Raw genomic sequence first — 27,767 nt, 5'->3', positions numbered from 1 at the left:
CAAAAGGTATTTAAAATAAAAAGTAAAAACAATAGTTAATAACTGTTAGGTTTCTAAGGCTTACATACTTTAATTAAGATCATATGTTGGAAAATCAAAAGGATCTGCAAAAAGAAATCAGCAATGCAAACTATTTCCTGCTTCAGAAAATGATTGTATGGCATCAGATAGATTATGTGACCCTAAAAAAAAACTCCAAGCCCTTCTGGTGCAGTAAAAATGTGTAGCAAGTGAAACTAATAAGATTTCTTGTTGTCTCTCCTCTCAACATATTTTGGAAAGAGTGGTGTTAGTTTCTTTGTATTATTCCGACCTATAGTGTTCGGCTTGGGCCCCATTCCCCTGTTTAATTAGAGGGTCCTTCACTGAATACTGGATGTCGATTCTTCGTTTGTTGTGCCTCTTACACATTTTTTCAATAAACACACTGGCAACAAAGTCTCAGTTTCTGAAAACGCTGGTTGCCTACAGGAGCTGTGAAATCTGAAATTGTAATTACAATGTAGTCACCTCACAGTTGTTTGCATGTGGTGCTTCATTTCTCTCTCCTCCCTGCAGGACAAGTATATGTCCTGCAGGTCGCACAGCACAAGCAGTCAACATGATCACAGCTGAACTACAATGTAAATACAGAAGAATGAAGTTGATATAAGGTCTTTAATTTACTGCTTTTATCCGTAGTAAAGAATTCACAATATACAGACTCTTTAAAGACCAGGTTTTTATGACACATGAAATTTACTTTTCACCATTCAGCAGCAAAATCCCATCAAATCTTCTGACTTCAGTTTGTATTAAAGACTTGACTGTGTCCATCCAAGCTGATTTAAATTACTTTATTGATCTTAGAAATGGATAAACATAAAAAACAACAACATGTCTATCTTCTCAGGTATGGTTGAGGGTTGCATTACAACATTATTATTTTGAAATAAAAACCTGACATTATCTCACAAATATGTCACAATGCTTTCCCAAAAAATAACTCTGTGTCAGCCAACATGGTTCCATTAAAAATCAATTTATAGTAAAAATAAAATAAACAACAAACTCTTATATTAATGTGTTGAATGTCAAGACCATGCAATGATATCCATTAGACTGTATGATATGTATTGGTGCAAATGCATGTAGAATATTACTATTAAGTAAAAAACTGTAAAATGTCCAGAATAGGATAAAATATATGACAACTTCCATTTAATTAGCAAGGTTTAGTTCTGTAGAAAACATAGCAGCTGCTTTGGAGTTATTACTTTAAACTAACTTACAAAAATGGGGAAAATCTACTCAACAAATCACTTCTGAATGAACTCCATCTATTTTTTTTCAATATTTCTACAGTCAGAAGGCAATTTCAAAGACATATATTAAAATCTATTTTGGCATATTTTAGATTTTTTTTTTTACCTGCTGGTTGACACTCAATGCCAAAGATGTCAGTACACAATGTGAGTTCAAAATATGTCTCCAGAAACCAGCTGGCAGCGAAGCAGTGGTGTTGCCCTAAACGTTCCCTCTGTCATCAGACGACAGTAACGGACACAAAGTTCAGGAGTAATAGTGGCTACTGGACTGCTTTCTTAACACCATCGATTCAAGCTGAAAAGAAAAAGAAAGACACTAACACTTTTGGCTCATCTTTGAATGTAACACTAAAAGGAAATGTGGGAGCATTCTTGGGGTTTGTTGAGACAAGTCTGTGTGCGAGTGGAGAGGGTTGGCACAGAGTTTCATTCACAGCAGGACCAGGTCTCATGGCGCTGACAGTCTCATGCATTTGAGTCGTCATCTGTTACGCTGGGGTTCGGTGAATTTGAAGATTCTTTGAAGAATTCATCATCTTTCAGCATGCTCTGGTAAAAAGGAACAACACAGGTAAAAAAAAAAGTTGATTTACAACCAAAAGCTCCTGGGGCAGTGTTACAGAAACTTCCTAACTTGCAGATTATATACAGTTTGGTACCATGGTAATTAGGGTTAGGAAAAAAGCCATTACAGATGAACAGTTCCTGAGTCAGTGTTCCCATCCCGACTTCAGATGGGAAAACTGTATTACACAAGCATCCTCGCTTCCAAAAATCTTAAAGAAACTCTCTTACTTTTAGTCTTACTTTCACTTTTTCACCAAGTAGTTTGTTTAATCTGTATGCCTGCTCTTTTATTGGTGAATACGGCAAAGTTTGTGTCTGCTATCTAAATCATCTCTGTTTTAGTTAGCAGGGTTAGCATTGCTCTAAGTTTCCCAAAAGAAACACTTTTTGTATGTCTGAATCTATGTTTCAGTTTCTATGAGGAAAAAACTTACAGTTATTAAATTGTCTAGCTTGATGACAAGAGAAAATAAGTGTTGGTTGCTAGGTAACAGACAAGTCGATAAGCAAAGCTGAATTGAGTATTCAAGATTTCCTCACCTAAGATAAGATGAATTAAGTTAAGGTAGGATTTGCTTCTATGATACGAAATTGAGAAAAATCCTGCCTTAGACTCTTCCTGTCAGTCTGTTACTGTCAGTGGAGTATAATGTGCCATATGTCCTGATCATTGTTTATATTCTTACCGTCAGGTTTTGAATACCCTCAGAGAAAGCTCCGATCTGTCTAACAGTCCCCTCAGAGTCCTCCATCTGTGAAACAAGAAGCAGCTTTCAAACTCAATAAACTGAGACCCACAATATCTTAGAAAAAAGGTCACCTTCCAAGCAACACTGGTAAGAATATACACACAATGCCATTCACCGATTCCCATATGGTGAAGAAAAAGTCTCTAATAAAAGTAGATTTCTGATATTCTTCACAAGCAGTTAGATACTAAATTGTTCATGTTTTCGGTGACATAAAATCATCATTGGACAGACCTCTTGAAGCGCAAGCTCACCTGTTCTAGCCTGTCAAGGTCATCCTCATAGATTTGGAGCTCGAACCCTTTCTGAAAGCTTCGTCCCTTTGGCATCTCCACGTCCATCGGACACACGTACTCCTCGCTCTCATCCTGCTTCTTCTTCCTCAGACTGCCAAAGTTACCAAATGACAGTTTCCTTGGCTGGGATGAAGGAGGAGACAGAGAACAGCAAATTATACAAGGTTTTTTTTTTTTAATTAACACTTTTTAATCTTTTCAATGACAAAATAGAAGTTTTTGTGACTACACAAATACAGTGTAATATAAATAAACTCTTAAGGATCTTTGAATCAAAAATTATTTGGTTAGGTAGGGTTTAAAAAGTTGGCATAGTTGCATTTTAGATGTAGTCTTTTTATTTGAAATTACTCCTATAAGAATGTGAAATTTCAAGTGAAAAATGCTGGAATCACTGCCTTACCTTGACTTTAGTGGTGGCAGTAAGCAGAGTGTAGTCTGGGTTTTCAAGACACTCCTGTTTGAGCTGCTGGGCCTCTGAGCCAATGAGCAGGTTGAAATGTGTGGCGAGGTGGCGGCGCAGCAGCGTCTTGTTGGGGGGGATGTTCAGCAGCAGAGCCATCGTCTCCACATTGAACCGTGGCTCCAGCACCTGAGGACAGAGGAGACATTTCAGAAGAGGATTCTTTTCGGAGAGAATATCTGTTTCCCAGAAAGACCGAACAGCGGGGCGTCTCACCATCAGGCCTCCGTGTACACCGCTGCCTCTCAGGTTGGGAGCGTATTCAGCGAGGTCCACAGACCGCAGCCACTCCATCACCCTGTGGTTGGTCCACTGGGAAATCTCTGCTGGGGAAATATTGTTCTACGGGCACAAACACAGAATGTTAACATAGAGCCGTGCCTCATAAAATGAGCGTGTCAAAAAGTAGAATAGGCTGCTTATCCTTGTCAAATCATTTCTCAAGATACTGTCAAAGTGAACACACCTCGTCAGATGGCCTACGACGCAAGCAGTTGGGCTCATAGCTGTTGAGTCGGAGCACTTGGATAGCTCTCTTGATACTGAGGTGATGCAGGACACTCCCCACTTTCAGAGAAAGCAGGTCATCCTGGGGGACAAAGTTAGACATCAATGACTTACTGTAAAATTCAAAAACCCATAAACAAATCCAGCTGACAATCTGACAAAGCATAAATTCTGAAAACAAAGATTAACATTCTCTGGCAAACCACACACCAAAATTAGCATCTACATGCAGGTTTTTAAATGTGGGTAAACCAGGTGATTGACTCTTTTTCCATTGCCAGCAGGCGAGTTTTTCTTATTTGTTTGTTTTTTTGCTTTTTCCTGTGAGACTTCAGCACTGTCCCAAACACAGAGGGTGAAATCAGGACATCTTCAGTGGGGTTCATCAGACTCTACAATAATCCTAATGTGAGATGGCACTGGAATCATCAGACCTATTTATCCGTAGGGTCTGTGGAAGGAGCGGATGTGTCTCGCCAACAACAACTCACCACTGTCATGTAGTGCAGCATGCGACCATCCACCCTCCCCTCATCAAACTGGGTTTTATACTGAGGCAGACCGATGTCATCCAGCCATCCTGAGAGGACAGGGAAAAGTGTCATAAGATGGGAGTTATAATTCAAGGTAAAACCTTGTCAAGAAGAGAAAGAAGAATCACAAGATCGGCAAATTATTGGTAACTTGATTTAATGTCTTGTACTGGCAGCTGTTACTCACTTGTCACCCAGTTGTAGTCCAGCTTTCCCTTATTATCCTCCTCCTCTGAGCCGAGGGCCTGCAGGGCCAGCTGCAGCTTCTTTCTGTGCAGTGGGTGTTTGATGCCCAGCTCCTGAAAGTCAAGAGGAAGACAGGCAAGGATTACACACAACATCCCGGAGGTACTATGCAGAATATGTTGCTTGTTTGCTGGCTTATTAAATTCTTCTGCTTCGTCTCACCCTCTCCAGGTCCTGTTGTGAGGCCTGTAGAAGTGTCTGACCAGAGGAGATCCACACACGAGCCATGTTCACATAAAGCCCGAGACCCTGCTCCTGCAGCCAGTCACACACCTGATCCTTTGACCAGCGTGCAAAGGGAGCATCAACGTCACTGACAAACAGAAATGAGAATAAAGAAGGCAAACCTTTCAAAAGGTACACTCTTGCAGGCGTATAAAAAGGAAACTATGAGTATCTGATTTCTTTGTTATCCCAGACACTGTCACATGATCTCTGAATTTCACTGTCCAACAGATTCCAAACAAGGAAACCACATTCTGAGTCTCATTATTCAGGCTGAATGCTCAGACTTACTTGTTGACTCTCTGGAGATCACGAGACCAACCTAGTCTGGGTCCCGCTGTGGCTCGCACTCCACCCCGCTTGAACTCACCCTCAGGTAGGTTGTCATCCAGGTTAAAGGTGGTAGACTGACTCCTTTTTAGCCTTAAAAACATTAGACATTTAACTATGAAAAACCTGATCACAGTCACACAAAATATGGCCATAGTGATCACTGGAAAATGTTTTCCTCTTTGCTTATACAAACAGAAGTATGCTGTAATACACTGAGAAGAACCTCATAAAAACACAAATCAAATTATCCTAAATCAGAAGCTAAAGATTCCCATGTAATTTTCTACTCACTTCCCAAAGAGTTTCTTTATCCCTTTGGATTTCTTCTTGCTCTCTGGGGTTGTCGGGAGTGTGTGAGTGCTGTCGCTGTTAGTTGACCTCTGTGGCAGCCCGGCCAGATCCAGATGGTCAGTGCCCTGTCGCTCTGTTTCGGCTGTACAAACAAATGCCCACAGAACATCATCAGCATCATGATCAGCAGCATGGTAGACATGCACAGGTCGGCGGAGACAGAGTCGCTGCACAGGGGCCAGGGTAGAGACCCGGAAAACACGGAAGACAGACACATGACGTCTCCTAGACCTTGATGGACTGGAAGGTCATGGCGGTGTGCATTAAAAGCAGTACCCTCTCTAGTATGCATGCATTATGTCTGATGTCTGACTAAGACTGAAATAAATGTGTTGTATTAGATAAAAAGGAAGTTCATTAGTTGTTTTCTTTTTTTAGTGGGAGGCTTTCAAGATCCAAATAAATCGTTGAGCTGATGATCTGGATCTCAACATAGATTTCTGTCTGGGGACAGGGTTTGACAGAAACATAAGAGTGTAAACAAATACATGCAGGCACACAGGCAAATCAACATACACAACAGACTGGCTGTATGTTGGACATTTGTGCAACAGTGGGTAGTGACAAGGGTGTGGCTGTTTAAGCGCTGCAGTTACTGAGACAAAATGTGATAAAAAAAGATGTCAGCTGAATGGATGAGTTTAGAAAAGGCATAGTTGTACACTGATGTAGGAGATATTCAGTAGTTTCCTTTGTGTCTTCAGAGAACTACTGCAACCCTACCATGACCTGTGGTCTATACTGTACCTAGCATAGGCGCACTTGCACTCCGGCTGCGGTCTTCATGTGCAACAAACCACACAACACACGACAGGGTCCAACAGCAAAAGAACAAGACAAAGGGCAGAAATTATAATTGAAATAACATCAGGATTGGAGAGGTGGAACAAACACTGACACACACACAAAAAAGCACATACACAGAACGCAGGTCATTCAACGGCACAGAAATGGACTTCCATAATTAAATGGGGACCACAGTTTGTGTGGGTTGCAAATTATGGTCTTGGTCCATATAGTATATTCCATGGGTGTGGCTTGGGAAAATAAAAAGTGGCCCATGTTTGGAAAAATCTCACTCTCTAGTGAACAGCCAGGGATTCCACAGCTAGCTTAATGCCAAAACAGCATCAAGTACAGACTGATTCACCTTGTAGACTTATCCAGTTCTTATCCAGCTGCTAACTCATCTGGTTTGCTCTTACCGAGGTTAGGGGTACTGGATGTCTTCTTGCCACCACGGATCTTGAAGAAGCCCTTTCCAAAAGATGAGCGAGCCTTTCTCGAGCCAAAGCTGTCGTCCTCCAGGGTGGCAGGCAAAGTGGCGGAGGGACTGATGGGTGGCTTTTCACTGATCTTACTGATCTCTTCGCTTGTATTCTGAAAGAACAAAAAGAAATGCACTAAAGGTGTTTGGAAAGTTGAAAGACTCCATGTAATTGTTAAAAATCAAGTTTTGATAAGCAATGCCATGCATTAATGGTTTTGGCAAAGTGCACTGAAACAGGACATTTCCCCCATTATCAAACATGTTTCCCCGACTCCTCTACCTTTTCATTATTGCTCTTATCCAGCTGGTCCTGGCTGCCAGTCTTTGTGGTGTCTTGGGTGCTGAAATGACAAACCATAACAATGCACACTTGACTCACAGCAGTAAAGTGAACTGTAGTGAAGTATCTCCACTAGAGCTCGTCTCACATGGTCATGAGAAGCAGCAGTGAGGGGCAACAGGATATGAACTTAAGTTACTCATGTAACTTAATGAGACACTTCCTCACACTCTGTTTTTGTAAGCAGGCTGACAACTGTTTTGTCCATTAGCTGCAGTCATACAGAGTACACTACAACTCTGCTCTCAGCAGCACTCAGTAAACAGCAATTAAAGTACATGGTCTATGGACAAAATATTGCAATCATGGCATTATCAATATATTACAATATTAACTATGACTATCAAAACAATACAGTAAAAGTGAAACCCCTGTTTGCTCTATTATGTCAAAAAATTGTTTTCATTCAAACAGGACCGAACTATAACTTCCAAAATCCTGTATGATTTCTAGCACTTAAGTTGTCATGCTAGGCCTGATTCTATTAAAATCTGACTTCAAATTGATTAGAAGAATAACTACATAGAAATACAGATGTCTCTTTCTAAGGTGACAAAAACACGGTGATTCTTATTTTCAGGTGAATATACACTAATAAAAACAAACTATTGAATTTTATATTTAATTTCTGCCATATTCTGCCAGTAAACCCCGTAAATCTCACACACTGAGACTTTAAGTGGTCTGATTGCTTGTCACTTAGGTGCACACTACCATGCCTTACAAAGATGAAAAGACAGCACTATACTCATTTTAGCAGTGGAGTGTGAGAGGAAACTATATGAGAGAGAGGGGGGTTGATCTTGTGACACAACACCACATGTACATGTTACTCGCCCCAACTAAGTACATGAATGTGTCAGTCAGTGTCATCGCTTAATACTGAAAAGCTGTCAAATCATGCACATCAGTTACTTAAAACCAGACAGTATAACCTGCAATAATTTATTTATTCATATTTGTTCATGGACAAAATGAGTACTGTCGCAAAAATTATGACTTAAGTAAAATATGTCTACTTAAAAACATCTACATTAACCGAACTCCACATTGAATTAAATCAGTGCATGTGAAAGGAGAAGCGTCTTCACATTTTACCTTTCTAAATCTGTCGGTGCAGACTCTGATATTCGTTCTGGATCTGAAGCGCTCGGTGTGGGTGAAGGCTCTTCACTCAGTCCATTGAGGCTCTCCAACTAAGCAAAGATCAGAATGAGAAAAGACAGAAAAACACTGTTTAAAAAAAAAAATCAAGTACTGTCTTAAGATGTTAACTTGCATATTCTCCTGGGGCCTTGAGAACACAGTGGTCTAATTCTGCACACAGGCTCAGAGAACTGACAGGAGATGTTATTTGATTAATTGGATGTCGGGCCCTTCAACACTTATTTCACAAGTGTGAAATTTCTGTGAGCTATTAGTGTTTTATTGAGCGCATTAGAGATGAATGAGATTTGAAGTTGCTTGAGGGAAAAAGGGAAAAGGGTAAAAACCTTGGGTATGAGATAATTTACTTTGTTTCCAATAAACTCTTTGTTAAACTACTCTACATATTTGACACTACAATTTCTCAAACACGTTTTAATATATGATTTGCTAAATTTTTATTTTTTCACTGTTTTTTTTTTTTTACTGTATATTGTTTGTATTTACAGTTCCAATAAAGTCCCCCAACGAGTGACTGTGAGATTGATTTTTCAATGCAATAGTGACACCACTTCATATTACTCCACACAAACCTCATCCGGGCTCTTCCTTCTCAGTTGTTCAGCCTCACTCACTTCATGATTTTCCGACTGCACAGACACAGAGTTGCTAGACGAGACTGCGCCATCACCATGACTCTCAACATGCTCATTATCTTTACTTTTCTCTGTAGAAGACAATGAATAAAACACGTTAAAGAGTTAAATGGAAGTTAAATGGAAGAATTGATGAGGCCATCTCAAAGCTCTGACCAACAAAATAAAAAGTTCATCTGACAAAACTAAATTAATCTATTGCCTTTAAACAGAACAGCCTAAATTAAAGAAGAATAAAAGCTATAGAACAGAGTTGTGTAACCAAACGTATCAACAAACAGCATCCTCAGGGCAATACAAATACATCCATGGAAGACAAATAGAAAAAAGCTATCCTTTCGGCAGCCAACTCAAGTTTCAAATGTAAGAGCATCATTTAACACACCAATAGGAGAAGTTTTCAAAGCAGCCTTTGCTCTCAATCAAATAGTTTTGAGGAAAAAAAAGCTGACTTATGGTTCCCCCTCTGGTTCCAGTTTCAAATCTCTGGATTTATTTTCATATGAAAAGAAAGTCACCTTGCTGAGTCTGCATGGAAAATTGGAAATCATAATAAAAACTATGCTGTGATGTGAAAACATTACTGTAAAGAACAGTAGAGTTGTCTGACCTTTCTTCCCTTGCACTGACATCACCATGTCTTGAACTTTCTTATACCGAAGCAGTGACTGTTTCAGTTCCTCAATCTTACGATCCTGCAGAAGAAAAGGAAACACCAAGGTTTTTCAGGGAGAGAGAAGAATCACTTGGTAAGATACAGAGCGAATCACAACTCGTCGTGCGTACCTTCTCTTCATTGGCGGCCATCAACGATTCAACTGCCTTTTTCATTCTTTGCACTTCCACATCTAGTGAGGAAAGACAAATGATTATACACAAAAAACTGTAGTGTCCGCGTGGGGTTGGATGATAGGCCTGAACACACAGGGTACGACTGGAGAATTTAAGACATTCAGACCTTACAGGCTGTGACACTGCTGACTGTCATAGTGACTGTCCAGTAACATCACAGCCATAGTCTGTTTTTAAGAGCCCTTCAAATAGATTCACCATACCCTTGTGTGAGCAGGTGTTATATATTTCACTTTGGTAGAACATTTTCACATTTTCATAACACTCACTCTGCTACAAGGCTCTGTGAGCAACAGATGTGATCAACCCTCAACATCAGCAGTCCTAGGAATCTTCTGTTATTCAAGCCTTTTCCAAAAGGTCTCTTATCCAAAATAAATGTGGTACGTCAATGTGATCTCTAACAAGAAACTAGAAGACAGTGATCAAGGCTGTTGAGGGTCAAATGTTGAGGGCGTCTAAGCACTGAATGAAAAATGAAATTGTTCTACAAAAGCAAGGGATCGCTGATGGGGGAAGGCACAGGTATAAAGACAGCACTCACAACAAAGATACTGTCACGCAACACTGAACATGACAACGACATTACAGGTTAGCAGGGCACACACTGGTCGTTGGTGTGAGGAGGTGAAGGTTTAGAGGAGTTTGAGGGGAGATACTGAGAGGAACAGGAGGTGATTATTGTTGGAGGACACGAGGCAGGAGGATGAGTGAGCAGCCTGAATGGTTATGACAAACAACACAATTCATTCCTCATTCCTGTTGAGAACATAAAGCAGACATTCCTCGCTGCCGTTTTTGGTTTGGACATTAAAAACACAGATACTCAGCTTCGGGATGACCTTGGTTTTGCTCAGCTCAAAGTCCTTACAAGGTTGACATCAGTCTGACAGATTGGTGATGAGGTGCTCTGTGGTCAGGTATTAGCACTCCAATGGGTTATAATGGACAAGCAGAGTTCAGATGGCTCATGCTCGTTCATGCAAACAGGGGTTGGGATGGGTGCAGTAATAAAGTGCAATAATAAACACAAGCATAAAAACCCCCCTTACGTTTTTCTTTCAGCCTCTTTCTAAGAGTTTCATCTGGATGAGAGACTAAACAGGACAAAGAATTATGAAACAGAAACTGGTTGGCAGCAGATTCTGACTTCTTGAAGAACTAATCCTAGTGCTTTGCTAATTATACATAGATAGGGCTGCAGTTAATGATTATTTTGATCATCTGTTGATTATTTCATGATTAATCGTTAAGTCTATAAAATGTCAAAAATATTCATCACAATTTCACAGAGACCAAACTGATGTATCAAACTGCTTCTTTAGTCCAAACAAAATTTCAAATCCCAAAGACTCTTCATTCATGATCATAAACGATCAAGAAAAGCAGAATTGTGACATGATTAATCAATTAAAAAATTAGTTGGCAACTAATTTTCTTTTGAACAACTAATCCATTAATTGACTCATTGTAGCAGCTCTAAGTCACAGATTAGTTGTCAGCTATGTTGATAATAATTGGTTCAACTATTTTTTTAAGAAAAAAAAGTCAAAATGATATAATTTCAGTTTCAGTTTCCTAAATGTCAATATTCTCTTAGTTTAATGTCATAGAGGAGTAAATGACTGACTATACTTGTGCTGTGGACATTCCAGGATGTCATACTGGACTTTGGGTAAAACCGTGGCACATTTTATGACATTTTATAGAGTAAATAATATAGATTAACCAGTGGTTCACAAACTTTTTCTGGCATGCCCCCCTTTTCAAAGCTGAAAAAAAAATTCACACACACCCACCCCACAATTATTATCACCGATTAACAAAAACTGGGGAAGAAAGTGATAAAAAGGAGTTTTAATTTTAATTTTTATTATTATTATTATTTTTTTTTTCATTATTAAATTTTAATGAAATAAAGGTCAGCAGACTTCAGCAGTTTTTTTCATTTCCCCTACATAATTCATATTAATGTAGCTTTGTTTCACTCTATATTTCTCCTCTGGTCATCCACACACCTCCTGCAGTTGCTCTACAGCCTTCAGTTTGGGAACCACTGGACTGAACTATAATTGATCAATTGAAAAACTAATCACTAAATTAATCAACAATGAAAATAATCATTAGTTGCAGCCAAAGATATTAGCATTCAATCATATATGAAACATGAGTGAACATCATGCATGATCATCTTCAGTGAGGCTTGTGATTCGCCTGGCTTTCCCACCTCTCTCTGTGGGATCTGCGCTGCTCGAGGCGATGGCTTTGAAGCCTGCCTCATCCTGTAGCCTCCTCATCTCTCCGTCTTTACCCTCCAGGTGCCTCCTCAGAATGGCTAGCTCCTCCTGCCCAACAGAGGACAACAGTGAGGATATTTCCGCCGCACAGACACATCCTCCCCCCACCCAAACTCCAAACTACAAACAAACCACAACACAAAGGTTCACAGATGCTGACGTGGCGTACAGGCAGGCAGGCCACACCTGCTCTGAAGGGTAACATGTATGAGGTGAGTGTGTGAGCACCGAGATGGTAACAAATACAAGAGTCAACATACAAAAAATACACGATTTAGTGACCAGAATAGGAAGCAGGCACAGAGACAGACAAATTAAATTGCAGAAGTTTTAATTAAGATGATCAGAATAAAGGAAATTGGTGGGACAAGTATAAAGAGGGATCAAGAAAGACACAGAAAAACAGAACTTTTGCCAACTCTTGACAAAACCCCCAAATTAAGATGCACTTGTGGTTTGAAAAACTAATGCAGACTTTAAAAAAAAAAAGTCTACACTTGACTTTTTGCATTTTGCTGAACTACACGGTTCAGTAAGCTACGTGATTTCATTGTTTGCAAAGTGACATCATTTTGCCTAAAATGGTTTAAAAAACAAACTTGGAACACAGCTGTGAACCAGATTTTTCCCTCAAAAATAAAAACAGAAGAGGAGCCAAAGGGAGAGGTCAAAAACCATAATCATACAGCAAGCAAAAGAGTCATCCTGAGAAAAGCCAACCTTCATAGCCTGGAGTTTGTGCTCCTTCCTCTGTTTCTCATACTGCATCTGGCCCATTTTGATTTTCAGGCTAGAAAGCTTGGCCATTACCGACTAGCAGTAGAGAGACAAACCAAGGAAGAGAGAAATAGAGATGCAAGAAGTGAAAGATAAAAGAAGTCAAAGATAAAAGAAGACAAGAAGGTGGGATACCCAATATTCAAGCCAAGATAATTACATGATAAAGGACATTAAAAACCTCAATCTGGCCCTTTGATCACTCATGAATAGAAAAAAAACAAACCAATCCCCCCAATTTAATACTGACGCCTCTATATGACCTCCATAAGTGAACAAGATGATCTACAAGAAGGCTGGTTATTTCTGCATAACTGCTGCTGCTGCCAGCGGATCACATTTTCCGTGAAATCAGATCAAACGAGACTTTGTTTACATATTTACATGCAAAGTTACAGTAAGTAGCATGTTAATGCATGATCATTTTATTTTTGACGTTATATTTTGCGGTAATTATGGTCTCCACAAATTACAGACCTCCCAGGACTCAAAGATCAACAAAATATGAAAAATCCTTGTAGTAGCTTTAAAAAACATCTGCTAATATTCTAGGTTTGACGCTGTATACTCTGTTTATTAGAAAATCATCTGTTTTCAGTTATTATATTAGTAATTAGTCTATTCATGGTTATATCTGTTATTAAGCACAGAGATATATATTTTATTAAAACAACAAGTTACTTCTAATCTAATTACAAAAGTGCAATGTTTTTGTAGATGTTTCTTTTTCATTTGTGAAAACTAACAACATGCAGAAAAAAAAATTGAACATTCTTTGAAATGTTTAAATTCCTTATTTTAAAGATCACATAGAAAATGTATACATTCAACCCCTTGGCACTTTTTTCAAACCTTTCCCTTCTAAAAACGTAAATGAATAGGCCTGACCTACGAGTAAATCATCCAACACCCTCATGATCAATTGGTAAAGTGTCCTTGAGATCAAACGGATTTCTAACAAATAACTCAGTTTAGAATTAATTTGGTGATAAATCAAAAAATAGATGCAGAGAGCTCTTTATAGAAGCAGGATATTTTAACCCGAAAGAAGATGGCATGTTCTAGCAAAACCCACCCCAACGAGTTTTTCACTATTGCGACAGCAAAAGGGGTTCCCTACAAATAAACAATGTGTTAAGCTGGAGGAGACAGCTCCTGAAGACACATAAACAACCAGGGAAGAATAAGATGTTAGTCAAGAAGAGTGTTTCACATAAACAACGGCAGAGTGCAAACTTCCCTCCGACAACTCACCTTTGTGGATTTAAGTTTCTTTTCGTACTGTAGTTTTTCACTTTCCAGCTCTGTCAACCTGTACCGCAGTTCATTCATTTCAAGAATCAAATCCTGAAAGAACAGAGAGTGCATGTCACAGAATAGAAGTGAAAACTCCTAATATACCCTCAATACACAGTATTGTGGGAGAGTGCTGCAGCAGCCAGAAACAAAACTGAAGCAGAATGTAATACCTCCAAGCAACTGCACTTTGTCAAAGTCCAATAGAAATGCTTGTTTTTGCAGCTGACATGCTCAGACTGTCATAAGTGTCTGACATCACAGAAATTCAGAGAAAGACATTCTTTAAAGAGTAAGATCCATTTTGTTCAAAAAGAAACAGCCACTGTATTGCTACCACTTACTTCTGCTCTAGCTAGTCTGTGTCATTGTGTGAGTGTAGATTTCAGACACAAAATAATGATTTGCTATTGAGTGCTGTGTGAATTTAAACATATATCTGTCAGTGGCTTGTAGGTGTTCATATTTTAAAACGTTAATTTCCCACCCAGCCATTCAAAACTGATTTAAGTCAATACACTCTATAAAGCAGCTCAAGATGCATTTGAAGAAACTGAATTCCCTGAAGAGTGGCTGCTTCAAAGCCACAGCAGTGATAAAACGAGAGGAAGCCGCTTGTAGAAGAGAAGTGATTTATGTGCAGTGAGGCGGAACATGGACAGCAGCTTTTTTGTTCCAGTGGGATGGAAGAGACAGCCGCGCTGCGACAACAATAACATGACGTGTTTGAAAGCTTTCCAAGTACTCTGCATGGTTCATCTGGGAGCAGAAATCTCTACATCTCTAGTAAACAAATGATTGACATCTTAATGTTTGTAAAGCATTTGACCAGAATGTAGTAACCTCAAATAAGGTAGAAAACAAAAGTAATCCACTCTGCAGTAAGGTTTTTTTCACAGTCACATCAAACACAGCAGGAATATTTCCCACAGATAGTTCAGTGTTGCTTCCTTGAGGCACTACAACATTTATCTGACTTTTTTTCTTACTCAACACACAGCTGCTTCGAGACTGACCGTAAAATAAGAAGTCCCTCTCCCACACACAGGTGTCAGACAACATGAATGAGTGTTTGTTTGGTGTGTGTGGGCAAGCATGTGTGTGTGTGTTGAGGTGAGAGAGAAAGGACACAGGCAGAGACAAAGAGAATTCCTGTCCTGAGAATTAACCCACATACCTCACTGTCCCTAAATCTGTCAAAGTCATGCCTGTCCTTCTCCATGGTGTTCAGCTTCAGCTTAAGGTTGGACACTTCAGACATCAGTTCTATCTTCTGGGACTCCAGTGCAGTTCTACAGAGAAGCTCCTACAATGATAAATATAGGCTGTTACAAAAAAATGTTCCTATGGTTCCTATGCAGTCAGTTTTGACAGCGCCAACAACATTGACAGTACATGCATTGTTGGTTGTAAATAATTAAAATAACAATAATGAAGATGAAGCTGACAACAACATGTACAAGAATGTCGTCTGTCCAATAATGACATGGAAAAAAAATGTGAAGATTCAATGTTTTGTGCCAAAGGTAGACATGGAGATCTTAACATTAGCTAACAAGCTTAAGGAGAAAGCACTACAGCACCCAACACTTGCACACTCATAAATATGCATTTATTAAACACAGCAGATGTTTGCTGACAGAGGGACATGAAGTCAGATCTTCCAATTACAAGTCTACGTCCCCTCCGCACATGTGAACCATGTGTCGCTTTCACTACAGGGTGGGTCTGGATCTTATGTACAAACAGTTAGTCTAGAGCTATATATTTTTTAGGCCTATTGACAAGAATGTGGTGATACGATACATATCAAAATATAGGGGATACAATTTAATATTGCAGGGTATTGTGACAATGAAAGCAGGGCAATATATTGTAATTTATTAAAATCTAATTTTAGGGAAACTGTCATAGTATAATGAACACACCACCATATGCAAAATATTGAAAAAAAAAACCTTTCCTTTTCTGTACAATCTGAACAGCGGGACCTGCATTTGTATTTATTACAGCCACTGTAACATCCAACATCACAGCACTACCTTTTGTGCAAAAGTGTTTTGAATATCAATACAGTATCACAAAATGTTGTGATACTCAAGTGTTGCAAGATTCCAGACTGAATCACTGTGGTGCCAAGCTAACAACAGCAGCCACCTCTAGGAAGACAGCTGCCAGTCTATTTGAATCACAGAGACTGTAAAATCAATAAACTTTGTTTTTTTCTGTTACATATGCAGATATACAGTTAAAAGTTGCCTTGCTAGTGTATTTGATAAACCACCAAACAGTGACATCTCACCACTAGTAGAACTAACTCAGCCTGAAATACCTCTGGGGTCTGACCAAATGATGGGACTCAGATTATTTTGTGGAACCAGCTTCAGTGTCTGGGCCTGGCTTGCAGTTTATGCTACAAAATAATGTCAGCAAAAATCTTCCTTTGCTTTGTGTCCAGTTGAGAGAGAGCATGCAGTGGTGGTTTAAAACGAAAGACTGAGGAGAGGGAGTGGTGATAGGAGGAAAGCTGGTGAATCAGAGAAATAAAATATTATTTTCTGATTGTTTCATAGTGACTGTGGAAAGCATGAATAAACACCACCTAACCCCCCAATACCTCTCCACAACCCTGCACTAATCACCACAATGCCTGATTTGGTCTGACTACAGCCTAATTGCTGGTTTTGGGTAAATCAAACAGTCATTTTCTGTGGTCTATGGCCTAACAAGTTAATTAGTTCTCCAACCTTACAGTAGTCACAGTAAATCATGCATTTTAGATAAATGAGATGTACACACTTTGAAATAAGGTAATGAAAAAGGGAAACATTCAACATGTTGCTGCTGGGGGCAGGTCGATTATTATTATTTTTCTAGGTTTTTATATTATTCTGTAGCTTTCTAGTCATGTTCCTTTTGTATCTGAGTTTGAACATTCAATTTCTGGTCAAAGTTCATCTGTTTTAGTATCAAACTGCTGTTTTCCCCAGTCTTTCTATAAACACTTTATCATGTGAGCTGACAAAAGTTTCTGCATGATGATTTTGCCACATTTTAACCCCCTAAGTTGAGGAAGTAAGTTAAGGAAGGGGAGAGGACGACATCAGTGCTGTAACCTGTCACAGCTTTCTGCTAAGAGCTGAGTGGGAGTTTCCATTTGACAAACCTGCAAAAGAACACAGATGGAGTCGCCCTTTAAACTGTATGTACATGATACAGGGCTTTTCTACCAGGATTGTGATTCGCTCTATGTGACACACACACCTGTTGCAGCATCTCTTCAGTGGCGTTGAGTTTCTCTCTGTGCTCGTCCAAACACAAATCCAGGTCTCGAATCTTCTCTCCCTGAGCCTCCACCTGGTCTGTCAGCACACTCACCTGCATGAAACCAAGCAGTCACTCCTTTTTTTTAATTCCATGTGACATAAATATACGTTAGAGATTTGAATCTTTGTGAAACTGCTAAGATTATTTAAGCATTGCTGGATGGCTACCTGAAGAACCAGAGACTCCTTATCGCTCTCTAGTCGGGAAAGCCTTTCCTGGTAGTGGTCACCCCCACCCAGAGAGATGTGTCCATTGGACTGCAGCGACAGAAGAAAATATGGATTAGAAAAAGAACCATAAGAAGAGCTTCTCTTTGACCTTTTAAAGTGCACATGACAGGATTACATGCTTCAAGTAAATAATCGATTCTGCTGACATTAACAACTTTATCTCAGATGAAATGCTTCACATCAAAGTGTGACTGGCTGCGCTGCCTTACTCTGCATAAACAAACCCTTACATGGCTGAGAAGAAGGCTCGCATTCAGAGTGCTCTACAGAGTGAGTTACAGCATTACACAAAAGCTCTGGCATTTATCTGGCCTACAGCCCATCACTCTCCCAAACACCCCTCTGGTTCCAAAGAAGTCAGCATGTTTCTTGCAACACACTGACTGTGACATTGACAACACCAGCATTTCATCTTGCATTCCCAGGGAACTCAGCAGAAGAGGACGGTTATGTTTTTTCTTAGCAAACAAGCCAGTTGTCTACGTGCACACAGGACTGTTTGACAGCGATTGTCTGCATTCACAGAGTTTTAATGCAACACAAAGAGTGAGCACAATCAGAAGCAAACCAGATGTGCTAAAGCCTGTTTGCAGCACATTCTGTCCAACGATCACAGACAAAAGCTTTTCTGTGGTTAGACAACTTAAATTGATTCAGACATTGGAAGTGTTCTTGTCTTCAATAACATATCAAGGTTGAAATGGATGGTCACTGCCATGCAGTTGAAAGCAACATGACTCCCATATTTTACATCTTGTATGTCTAGATAAACCAGTTAGTTGACATTGCCAGTGAAACTGATCCCACCTGAGGCTGCACGATTGTGATCAAGAGACAAATACAGACAATGTGACTGTATTTTATGATCTACATTTCCAGTTATTGCGCTTAAAGGTTAACATTGAAAAACACATAATTACTTTTGACTGATGCTGAAGTCTCTAATACAGAGATCTTTCAGTCTAACACAGCATGCAGTCTGCCTTTTTCAACATGTATGCATCTTACCAGGTGACCATGGAGCCATTCGACCAGACTGTCAGCCGTGGAGTCAGGGATCTGGCAGCGCAGACTCTCCCTTTCCTCTGTGTCCATCAGCTCCAGGACGCTCCTCAGGTCCTCCAACAGGTGAAGCGCCCTCAGACTGCCCATGAAAGGAGAGGTTGGTGACTGGCAGTCAAACAGCCCATTGGAGTAGTCCAGAGCCTTGGAGCCTGAGGTATAGAGGCACAACAGGAGTTAGGAAAACATTAATAGAAGTTAGAGTCCAAAGAAAGACAAAGATTTACCATCTCGTACTTCATCAAGTATATTTAGACATATACTACTCTTAATAGTTCAGAGGAAAGGAGAAGGGGACATTTTTGGCTTTGGTTCTTATAGAGAATAAACAACATCTAATTACAATTCACTGTGCCAAATGAGGGACAACACTTTATAGGGATTTTTTATAGGGATAGTTTGGATTATTTGAAATGGACTTATGAGGTGCTTATTGATAGAAAGTGTATTAGCTACAGTAGATGTCACTGGACACACCCCCTATTTGGAGAAGCACTCAAACAACACCACCATCACCAAAATAAATTTAAACAATTGTGTGTGTGTGTGCAAATTTAAGTGTACGCTACAATATTACAACATTTTCACCACTTTATCTTGTCATAAGACAGCCTGTTCTGATGGGAAACCGCTGTTACAGAAGTTAAATGTCATTTTCTCTCTCTCTCTCTCTCTCTCTCTCTCTCTCTCTCTCTCTCAGTGAACCAGACTCAGTTGGTAAAGTAAGTAATTTTACATTGCAATTATTTCAGATGGTCCCTTGATGTAAATACAAACTGGTATTTACACACAAGTTGGTAATTTAACAGCATTCCATCACTGGTGAACATGGTTACAAGCCACAAGCCAAAATGAGTTCAGAATAAATGCTACACCCTCCATCTCCAGGCATCATGTGACATCTATCTAAAATGTCAGCTCTACGACAAACCATAACAAGACACTAGGCACTTATCAATGTTAACTCAACCAGGAAGAGTTTTATATCACAGACTTTGTTATCATAACCACTTTGACACAATTGTAAATAAAAAGGGAACCACAACATGACTGCTTAAACAGTCTAAGTCATGATAAAATATGTTGATGCTGTGGGAGAACTTTACCTGCTATGATGCCGTCCATCTGCTCCAGAGCCGCTGCCAACATGTCACTGGCATCAGACATCATCTTGAGTCACTGATAAACCTGGAAGGAGCAATGAAACAATATAAAGTGGTTGTTAAATGTATATTTTGACTAAGTGCAATGTCTGGATTCTGATGCTGTTCAATAATACACTGAAATACATAATGAATAAAAAATATGTGCAGTTAAACATTTTAATTATTAAAAAAAGCTTAATAAAATGTCTTTCTGCACTTTATTGTGTACCAAGCAGTAACACAAAAGAAAATAAGGAATTTTATATAAAATAGAGAGGAATTTAAAATGAAAACAACCATGATTATTGTGACTACTAACCAAGCAGGCTGATGCACTGATAATCACAGTTTAGTCTACGGACAAATCATGCATAGCAGCTGCTCTGTGCACCTGAGCTGTGAATGTCAACAGTGTAGGAAGAGGACAAATCCAGCAAACAAGTTACAGTGCTTTTCAGTTTTCTAGGCCAAAAAGTGCTGTAACGTTCTATTTAAGCATGTGATTACAAAAGGTTCCCACCCAGGAATTAGGCTGTAACTACATCCTCAACAACCGTCCATGCCTAAAAAAGGACAGTGCCTGGTAAAATAGCATGTTTCTGAGTTGGGTTTGACTGTAGAGAAGCGGATAAGCTAGAAAATCACATCTCAACAGTTAGACAATAACCAGGGATCGTAGCAGCTAAAAAAAAAGAGAGAGACTGAAACAAAAACAGCTGAAAGAAAATGGTACATGCTCTGTTGTTATTGTTGTTCTGCCCTCTTGAGCTCTTATATTGCAGAGATCTACTAGTAAGAGTAAGTAAGACTGATAAATAATGCATTTCAGAATATCAATTAGGTCATTTACCTAAAATATTGGCACAATGAATGTCCCATCAATAGGACACTGGACAGTCTGTTTGGAGAGGAGTGAAGATACATTTTGGTGTCCCAGTCTTGGACATCTGCCCGAGCAGCACAACAGACCCTTTATCTTTGGACGTTTAATCAAAAGGTTCTGCTGTACACTCATGCATGCTTTAACATGCATGCACACACCCTCATCTGCATACACACATCTTCCTTTCATCGGCTGCCTCACATCCTGGGAGTGCCCGACACTGAGTCGTAGCACCGTTTTCAAACTTTATGGAAACCACCCGCAGACCTCACACTGTTATTTCAGCATTCCTGTGGTCGCACTTTCCATTATGTGTAAAATAAGAGTGCCTTAAAACATAAAGATCATCACAACACACAGCAGGCTGAGAGGAGATGAGAGGAACCAGCATGCCATCAGTCAGCTCCATAGTAAACTGCTGAGTGGTTTGAAGCAGTAAAACTCTGACTGTGGATAAAAATGCTCCTTTTAGGCTGCCTAAATTAACTGATTGTCCCACTTGTACAAATGGGACAAGCAGACATAAACCATGACATTTACAATGCTCTAACATTTTAAAGTGTTTTTATACTTAAGGAAAGAAGAAATCAAATTAAATGAAGAATTTAATGATGCCATTCAAATGGGTGTTTTTTTGTCAAAGAGAACCTAAAAATATCACGCGCGATGAAAAACTGTCAATCAAGAAGGAGCTATTATCAGCAGAAACACATCAGTGTCATCTTATCAGACAGACATGCAACATTAGACAGAAATACAGAAGAAGAGTGAGACAATCAGTAGTCCATATTTATGAACACACTGATACTAGCTTTCATTCAAAAAAAATATTCTGCTAAAAGAAAAAAAGACATAATTGGCAAGGCTGAGTATCATTAATTTTTTTTTTCGATTCTGGTAGCAAGGACTTGGCTTAAATACTGGTTCCTGAACAATAATGTTTTCAAACCCAGTTTTATAAAAAACATTTAAATAAAATTATTACAGTGCAAAGCTTTTGCATTATTTTTCAGCTTCTTTATACATACTCAGATCAGTTTCATAACATAAAAATATAAACCTATTTACCACAATGTGGCTGAACTTCAGTTGTCTGTTTCAGCTCTTTGGTTTTATGTTTCAGCACCTTGGCATTTTTCCACCCAAAGCATTTTACAACATAAAAATAAACCACAACTTAAGAGATTCACTTCTAATGTAACCAAATCTGGTATCGAATGGCAAGGCATTTTTCGACAGTACTGAAGCAATTTGGTGCCATAAAAGTATCAAAGTTCGGTGCCCAGCCCTACTAACTGAAATAGACTTACACAGCAGATTCAGGGAGGTGACCTTTGTTAAATGACATCTCAAAAAAACGTGTCCATGCTATAATGGATCTGGGGATGCACAACATTATCGAGAAGTCATCAGTTCCAAATGCTAATAAAGGCTTTAAAATGAAATATCTTATAATTTCTGCCTATATAACAGGCAGATTAAAAATGTCGTTGTAATTACGCAAATGTAATACAAGCATGTCCGTGGTGTGGAGCAACAGCAAAGTTGCTATTTGCAGTGACTACTCAGCTTTGGTCATGTGAGAAGCCAAATCACATTCCTTCAACACTACTAATTTAATTGCCCCTCTTAAGAACTGCCATCCAGATCATTATGACAAATTTGTGAAGAACAAGGGAAACACGCACCAGCAAAAACAACCTGTCAGCAGCAGTTTTCTTCTTTTGCTCACTGAATGTGTACATTTTGAAAAGCATTTTGTTTTGTGGCTCTGGCTTGATAACATATGAATTCCACTAGAGGATAGACTCAGTGTTTTCTGCAATTAGGTGGAAAAAAAATATGTCCATGCATATATTGGTACCAGCATCAGCAATCAGCCAAAATGAGTTGGAAAATATCGGATATTGGCAAAAATCCAGTATTGTGTATCCCTACGTGGATCAATTGGAAAAAATAATGAGAAGAAGCCTAACAAACTCACTACACTGCAGCAGCCAATACGCAGCAGAAACCCAGTCTTTCACAGCAGGTAACGCAGACAGAGTTTGGATCATGATGACTCAAAGTGGAATAAAGGGCCTGCAGGGCATCCCCCTCAAAACCCTGAGTCAGCTCTTTTCTCACAGCAGAAAGGCAAATATGGGTAAGGTTAACACATGGCTTACAGCAAACATACTTCAAACACACCCGGCCAAGACCAGACACGCTGCCCAGAAACCTGCTGTCCATGTGTCAATCAGTGCTAAACAAGTGGAAAGACCCTGTCTGAGCTCTTCCATGGCCTCATCCTGGATTCAGTAGACTGCAGTCCACAAAGATCACAAAGAATGCCTAATTACAGAGAGGTGCACTGAGTCTGTCCTCAAGTCCCAGGATGCTTCCATAGTATGTTAGTCATATGTAAACATAGGAGGATTGTCTAGCAAGCAGACAGGATGACTTTGCCTTTGTTGTCTTCACTAAATAAAGGTGAGTGCTTTAGTGCTGCAACCAGGGATCATTTTTTTCCATTTATTTATTAATTTAAGGCTGCAACAATGAATTATTTTCATTTTTGATTAATCTGTTGATCATTTTCTCATTTATTTGATTAGTTGTTTGGCCGTAAAATGTCAGAAACTTTCAAAACATGTTGATCGCTGTCTTCAAAAGGTCAAATGTGACATCCTCAAATGTCTAGTTTTGTCCGTAACCCAAAGAAATTCAGTTTATTCTCATAGAGGACAAAAGAAACTGAAATCAGAGAATTTGACCATTTAAAGCAAACAAACAAACAAAAAAGAAATGTTGCTGTTCTACATTAGTTTGTCTACTGAATGTCAGAAAATAGTGAAATGCCTAATATGATTTCTAAGAGCCCACAGGGACACCTGCACATTGGTTGTTCTGTTCAACCAAACCAAAAACCTGCTAATCATTAGGCTCAGTGTGTTCACTTTTTAGGATTATGGAGGATATATGTATGTATATATGTATCTATATTAGCCCTTAAGTATATAATGCATATGTACAAGCTTGCTATCAGGGGAGACGTCTCAAAAAGCATGCATCACTCACATAAACAAAGTCTCACTGTCTGCCCTTCTATAAGCACCACTTACACCAACCATAAGATACACAGAGAGGGCTATTGTTCATGTTACTGGGGTATTTTGACTGAGAGGCATGAGAAGACAAAGACAGAAAAAAAAACCAGCAATGCAACGGTACAGTACACATGGCATTTGCAATAACACCTGCCTGCATGCTCTCTTCAGACAAAAAGAGCCTCGAAACAAAACCAAAAGAAAAAAAAATTGCATATAAAAAGCATTCTTGCCCTTTGGTGAAAACAGCCATATAATTCATGGAGACGTGGAGAATAATGAATACAAGGAGGAGAGTGGACCACTATAATGGCTTTTCAAATCCTTCAGCTCTGGTCCCTTCAGGCAGGGAGAACCATCATAACCCATCCACAGTAGACAGCCTACAGAGAGCTTAAGTACTCCTGGGATAAAAAAAAGAGACAATCTTGTAATTCCTTCATCCCGAATGACCAGTTAACTCTGCACTTGCACACACAGGAAATAGAAAGCAAAATAGAAGCCTCAGGGCCACTTGTCTCTGGGGGGAGAAAGTGTTTACAGCAGCCATGCAACTGGCTTTAACAGCTTGTGTTGAGACGAGTTGTGCTGGCGGTAAAAAGACGCGGGAAGAGAGGAATTTACAATCCAGGCATAAATCATACAGCACTTTGCTATAGGCCTACTTGTTCATTTTTATCCAGGTAAAGCTTTTTTGTTGATTTCTGTGGGTATGAGGGGATAAATCCAAGTCTCACCACATAATGACACTTTCCATATTTTGAGTCATGGAGGCCTTGACTCAGTCTTTACCTTCACACAATGTTTCCATGAGAAAAGTTTAATTCTGGCTTGCACACCTCATCCTGTTTTACTCTGAGCTCTGAATACTCTATTCAGCACAGCAACCCTTAGAAAATGATTAAGACTAACAAAGGTAAGCTTTTCTTTAGGCATTAACTATATACTATGTGCCATACACAAGATGCTCTGAATAGTTGCATTATGAGAAAACTGTCTGCTGTGATTTGGTCTCACTTGTGACAGGGCTTCTGTTATTGTCTCCAAGATGAATTTCAGCGGTCCAGTGAGCAGCGGGCTGTGTGTCTGCTGGTTTACAGGGTGTACACACAGTCAGGGCATTCACCAGCCGCCTTCAGGGCGCTGCTCTGGAATAACCTGCAGCTATTTCCAACCTGAGTGAGCGGGCAGAATATACATCATCACTAATTTTATACCACCAAACAACGAGGCCTATATGAAAATGAGAAGCTGAAGGAGGCTTAAGGTTTAGACTGGCTGAAACTAAAAATAAGAAGCCCACAAGGCATCCATGCAATGTGTGATGTAACATAAACAGACTGAACAAAAGATGGAAATTGAGGTTTTGAAATAAAGAGCTTCCATGTGATAAAATCTTCAAGAATTTTTCCTGCCCGTATGTACGCAAGGGATTGGAGCAGGGATTCATTTATGTTGGACAACAGCACACATTCTTTTCATATTACTCACAACTGCACTGCTTGTACCTGAACTTGACTTAGAAGTTACTTATCATTGACATTTATGCAAAAAAGCAATGCAATGCAGAACAGCAGACACGTGGTGCAGAAGATTAGGTTATGTAAATCAAAACAGCTTAAGTTTTACACACAGTTGTTGTTTTGCTGTATACAAGACTATCCAGCATCACTGCATATCCGTAAAACAACTAAAATAGTTGCCTGTTGTAGTTTTACAGGTCAACTTAAACTTTTTTTAGCACTCTTCCGAAAAATAAATTCCTGGAATTTTTTGCTGCAGTGCAGACTAGACAAAGGTGAAATGAAAAGGCCCGGGGGTTTCCTTAAAGGTAGAAAATGCAGGATTTCTCAGTTGTTTTTCATAAATGCACTAGAAAGACCATTGGCTGTTGAGTCTCATACCTTGATCGTCAAATACTTTAGACCCTTTGGGGCGTCCCAAACACAGTAAAATGATGAGAAAATAAGAAAATACAAGCAGATAGCAGGGTCTCTGCAGATATAGACAAGACACATCACAATTATAGTGACCAAAATTATTACAGTTATCATAATTAGCGCATTATTGTTAAAATTTGCTGAAAATGTTCAAAACGTATGCCACACCTTGAAATCATTTCACCACGTTTTATATCAAAAAACCTCTCAGTGATTTGAAATCGTATCATGTCTGCTGGTCGGGTTGTAAGAACATATTAATACACTTGAGTATTGCAATATTTTGTTTGTTACACTGCATCAGTTCTCCAAAATATATTTGTGGCGATATGGTGACACATGCAAAGATCAGTGGCAGTAGATAGCAGTTTTGTTGTCTATCTTCAGTGTTCTTCAATGTATAATTTTAACTCTGATTTCATGCAAAATGATGGTGTGTTTTTTACACAATGACACTTCCCCTAAAATTAGATTAAAACATATATTAAAATTGTAACCCCCGGTATTGTGATACATCTGAGACATATTGCCAGACTCTTTCCTATACACTGTTTTAGCATCTGGGAGGCTATTACTCACTTTTTTGATTATGAACAGTATTTACTGTGGATTTTTGGTTTCAGTCAAAGTGTGTTTTCAAGATAATTGAAATGTAAATTCATTATCACGTTTTTCATAAAAAACAATTAACATTACATCCCTAACAATATGTATTTAATATCTGAACAATGATGAACATTTTGAGGGAAAAACTCCACCTCAAATACCACACTTCAGTTTGACACAATACAACTTCATAAGATGTCCCACACTGCAGAGGTAGGAGTAGGTTAAAACTATTAAATGGTGAATGTGGTGAGCACTGAAGCACAGTCATTGACATTACCACGAGAGCATCTGGTATCTGGTTCACAGACAATTCTGTTGTTTGGGGAAGCAAACAGTTTTAAGAGGTCGACTGGAGGTCAATACAACAGCTGATCAAATTCCATAGCTTTTAAACAATACCCCAGACAGCAAACTCTGGACAACCTCACTTATTTTACAGTCTAGGTCAATTCACTTTGGATAACAACATCATGTACACCGAAGTAAATCTCATCAGTCAGCACCACCTCCTCAGGCAACATCAAACCAAATGAAGTGCAGAAAATGAAGGAAAAAAAAGGTGGCCTCAGGCACTGGGAGTAACTTCACTCACCACAGTGTCTGTCTGTCTGAGTCTGGTGGCAAAGTCATAAACTAACGTTACACTGACTTTCTCACGTCAGGCGTTTTCTCACCGTGTTAATGCGAAAAAAGAGTAACAAAAGTGAAATTTTACTATAGTTGTGAGGATGCCCACATGCCCCTGAATGCAACATTACCCGGGACACCGTGGAACAAGTCCACCGTGGAAAAAGAAACATAAAAAGTGAACATTAACGTTATTCATTTGACAAAAGTGCACATTCCTCTGTGAGAGACACAGCAGCCGTGTGTTTCGTCTCAAGTCAAACATTAGTAACTCCTAAACTTAAGTTGGTGGAAACAATAAATCACAGTCAACACATCTACGGTTTCACTTACCGAAACTCTGCTCGAAGAGATGGTGGGGTTTTCCGTTAGTTTATTCCCTCTGTTGTTATTTGTTAAAAAGTCCTCAGTGCTCGGTTTCTGAACTTCTCCGTACCCACCAGAACTACCCCCCGACCGTCCACATTGCTACGCCATGATGTCGAACTGACAAAATTGCTGGAAAACTTGGGACGTCATGGCTGGAAAAATCCCGCCCTGCCGCTGCCTGGATTGGCTGGACGTTTTACGTGATGGAAGTTCTGGTGCATTCACTGTCGAATGGGAAACATGGGAGAAACGAAGTTGTTCGTGGAGAAAACCTT

General features: G+C 39.4%; 1 protein-coding gene across 7 annotated transcripts; it reads right to left on the bottom strand.

Annotated features, from left to right (window-relative positions):
• Nucleotides 1–821: 821 nt before the first annotated feature.
• On the bottom strand, nucleotides 822–27,624 carry ppfibp1b (PPFIA binding protein 1b). Of its 7 annotated transcripts, none has more exons than XM_084733285.1 (28): nucleotides 27,457–27,624; nucleotides 19,937–20,018; nucleotides 18,777–18,982; nucleotides 17,706–17,795; nucleotides 17,476–17,589; nucleotides 15,389–15,517; nucleotides 14,170–14,262; nucleotides 12,859–12,951; nucleotides 12,069–12,186; nucleotides 10,894–10,938; nucleotides 9,776–9,837; nucleotides 9,600–9,684; nucleotides 8,927–9,060; nucleotides 8,286–8,383; nucleotides 7,128–7,188; nucleotides 6,783–6,957; nucleotides 6,325–6,357; nucleotides 5,518–5,659; nucleotides 5,185–5,316; nucleotides 4,831–4,981; nucleotides 4,610–4,721; nucleotides 4,381–4,469; nucleotides 3,849–3,971; nucleotides 3,599–3,724; nucleotides 3,323–3,511; nucleotides 2,878–3,042; nucleotides 2,561–2,626; nucleotides 822–1,856 (listed from the first exon to the last, which is right to left on the bottom strand). In XM_084733285.1, exons 2-28 carry the CDS (start codon nucleotides 19,998–20,000, stop codon nucleotides 1,773–1,775), a joined length of 2,979 nt encoding a protein of 992 aa, XP_084589411.1. In that variant the 5' UTR covers nucleotides 20,001–20,018; nucleotides 27,457–27,624; the 3' UTR covers nucleotides 822–1,772. The 7 variants fall into 7 exon arrangements, with proteins under 7 accessions (XP_084589411.1, XP_084589413.1, XP_084589414.1 ...); XM_084733287.1 differs by having other exon boundaries at nucleotides 7,128–7,185; XM_084733288.1 differs by lacking the exon at nucleotides 6,325–6,357 and having other exon boundaries at nucleotides 27,457–27,623.
• Between the last annotated feature and the right edge of the window lie 143 nt (nucleotides 27,625–27,767).

This window comes from Lutjanus erythropterus, chromosome 13 (genome assembly GCF_056507025.1).
Source record: "Lutjanus erythropterus isolate fLutEry1 chromosome 13, fLutEry1.hap2, whole genome shotgun sequence".
NCBI lineage: Eukaryota > Metazoa > Chordata > Actinopteri > Lutjaniformes > Lutjanidae > Lutjanus > Lutjanus erythropterus.
Note: the sequence above shows the minus strand (reverse complement) of the source record. Positions and strands in the feature narration are given on the sequence as shown.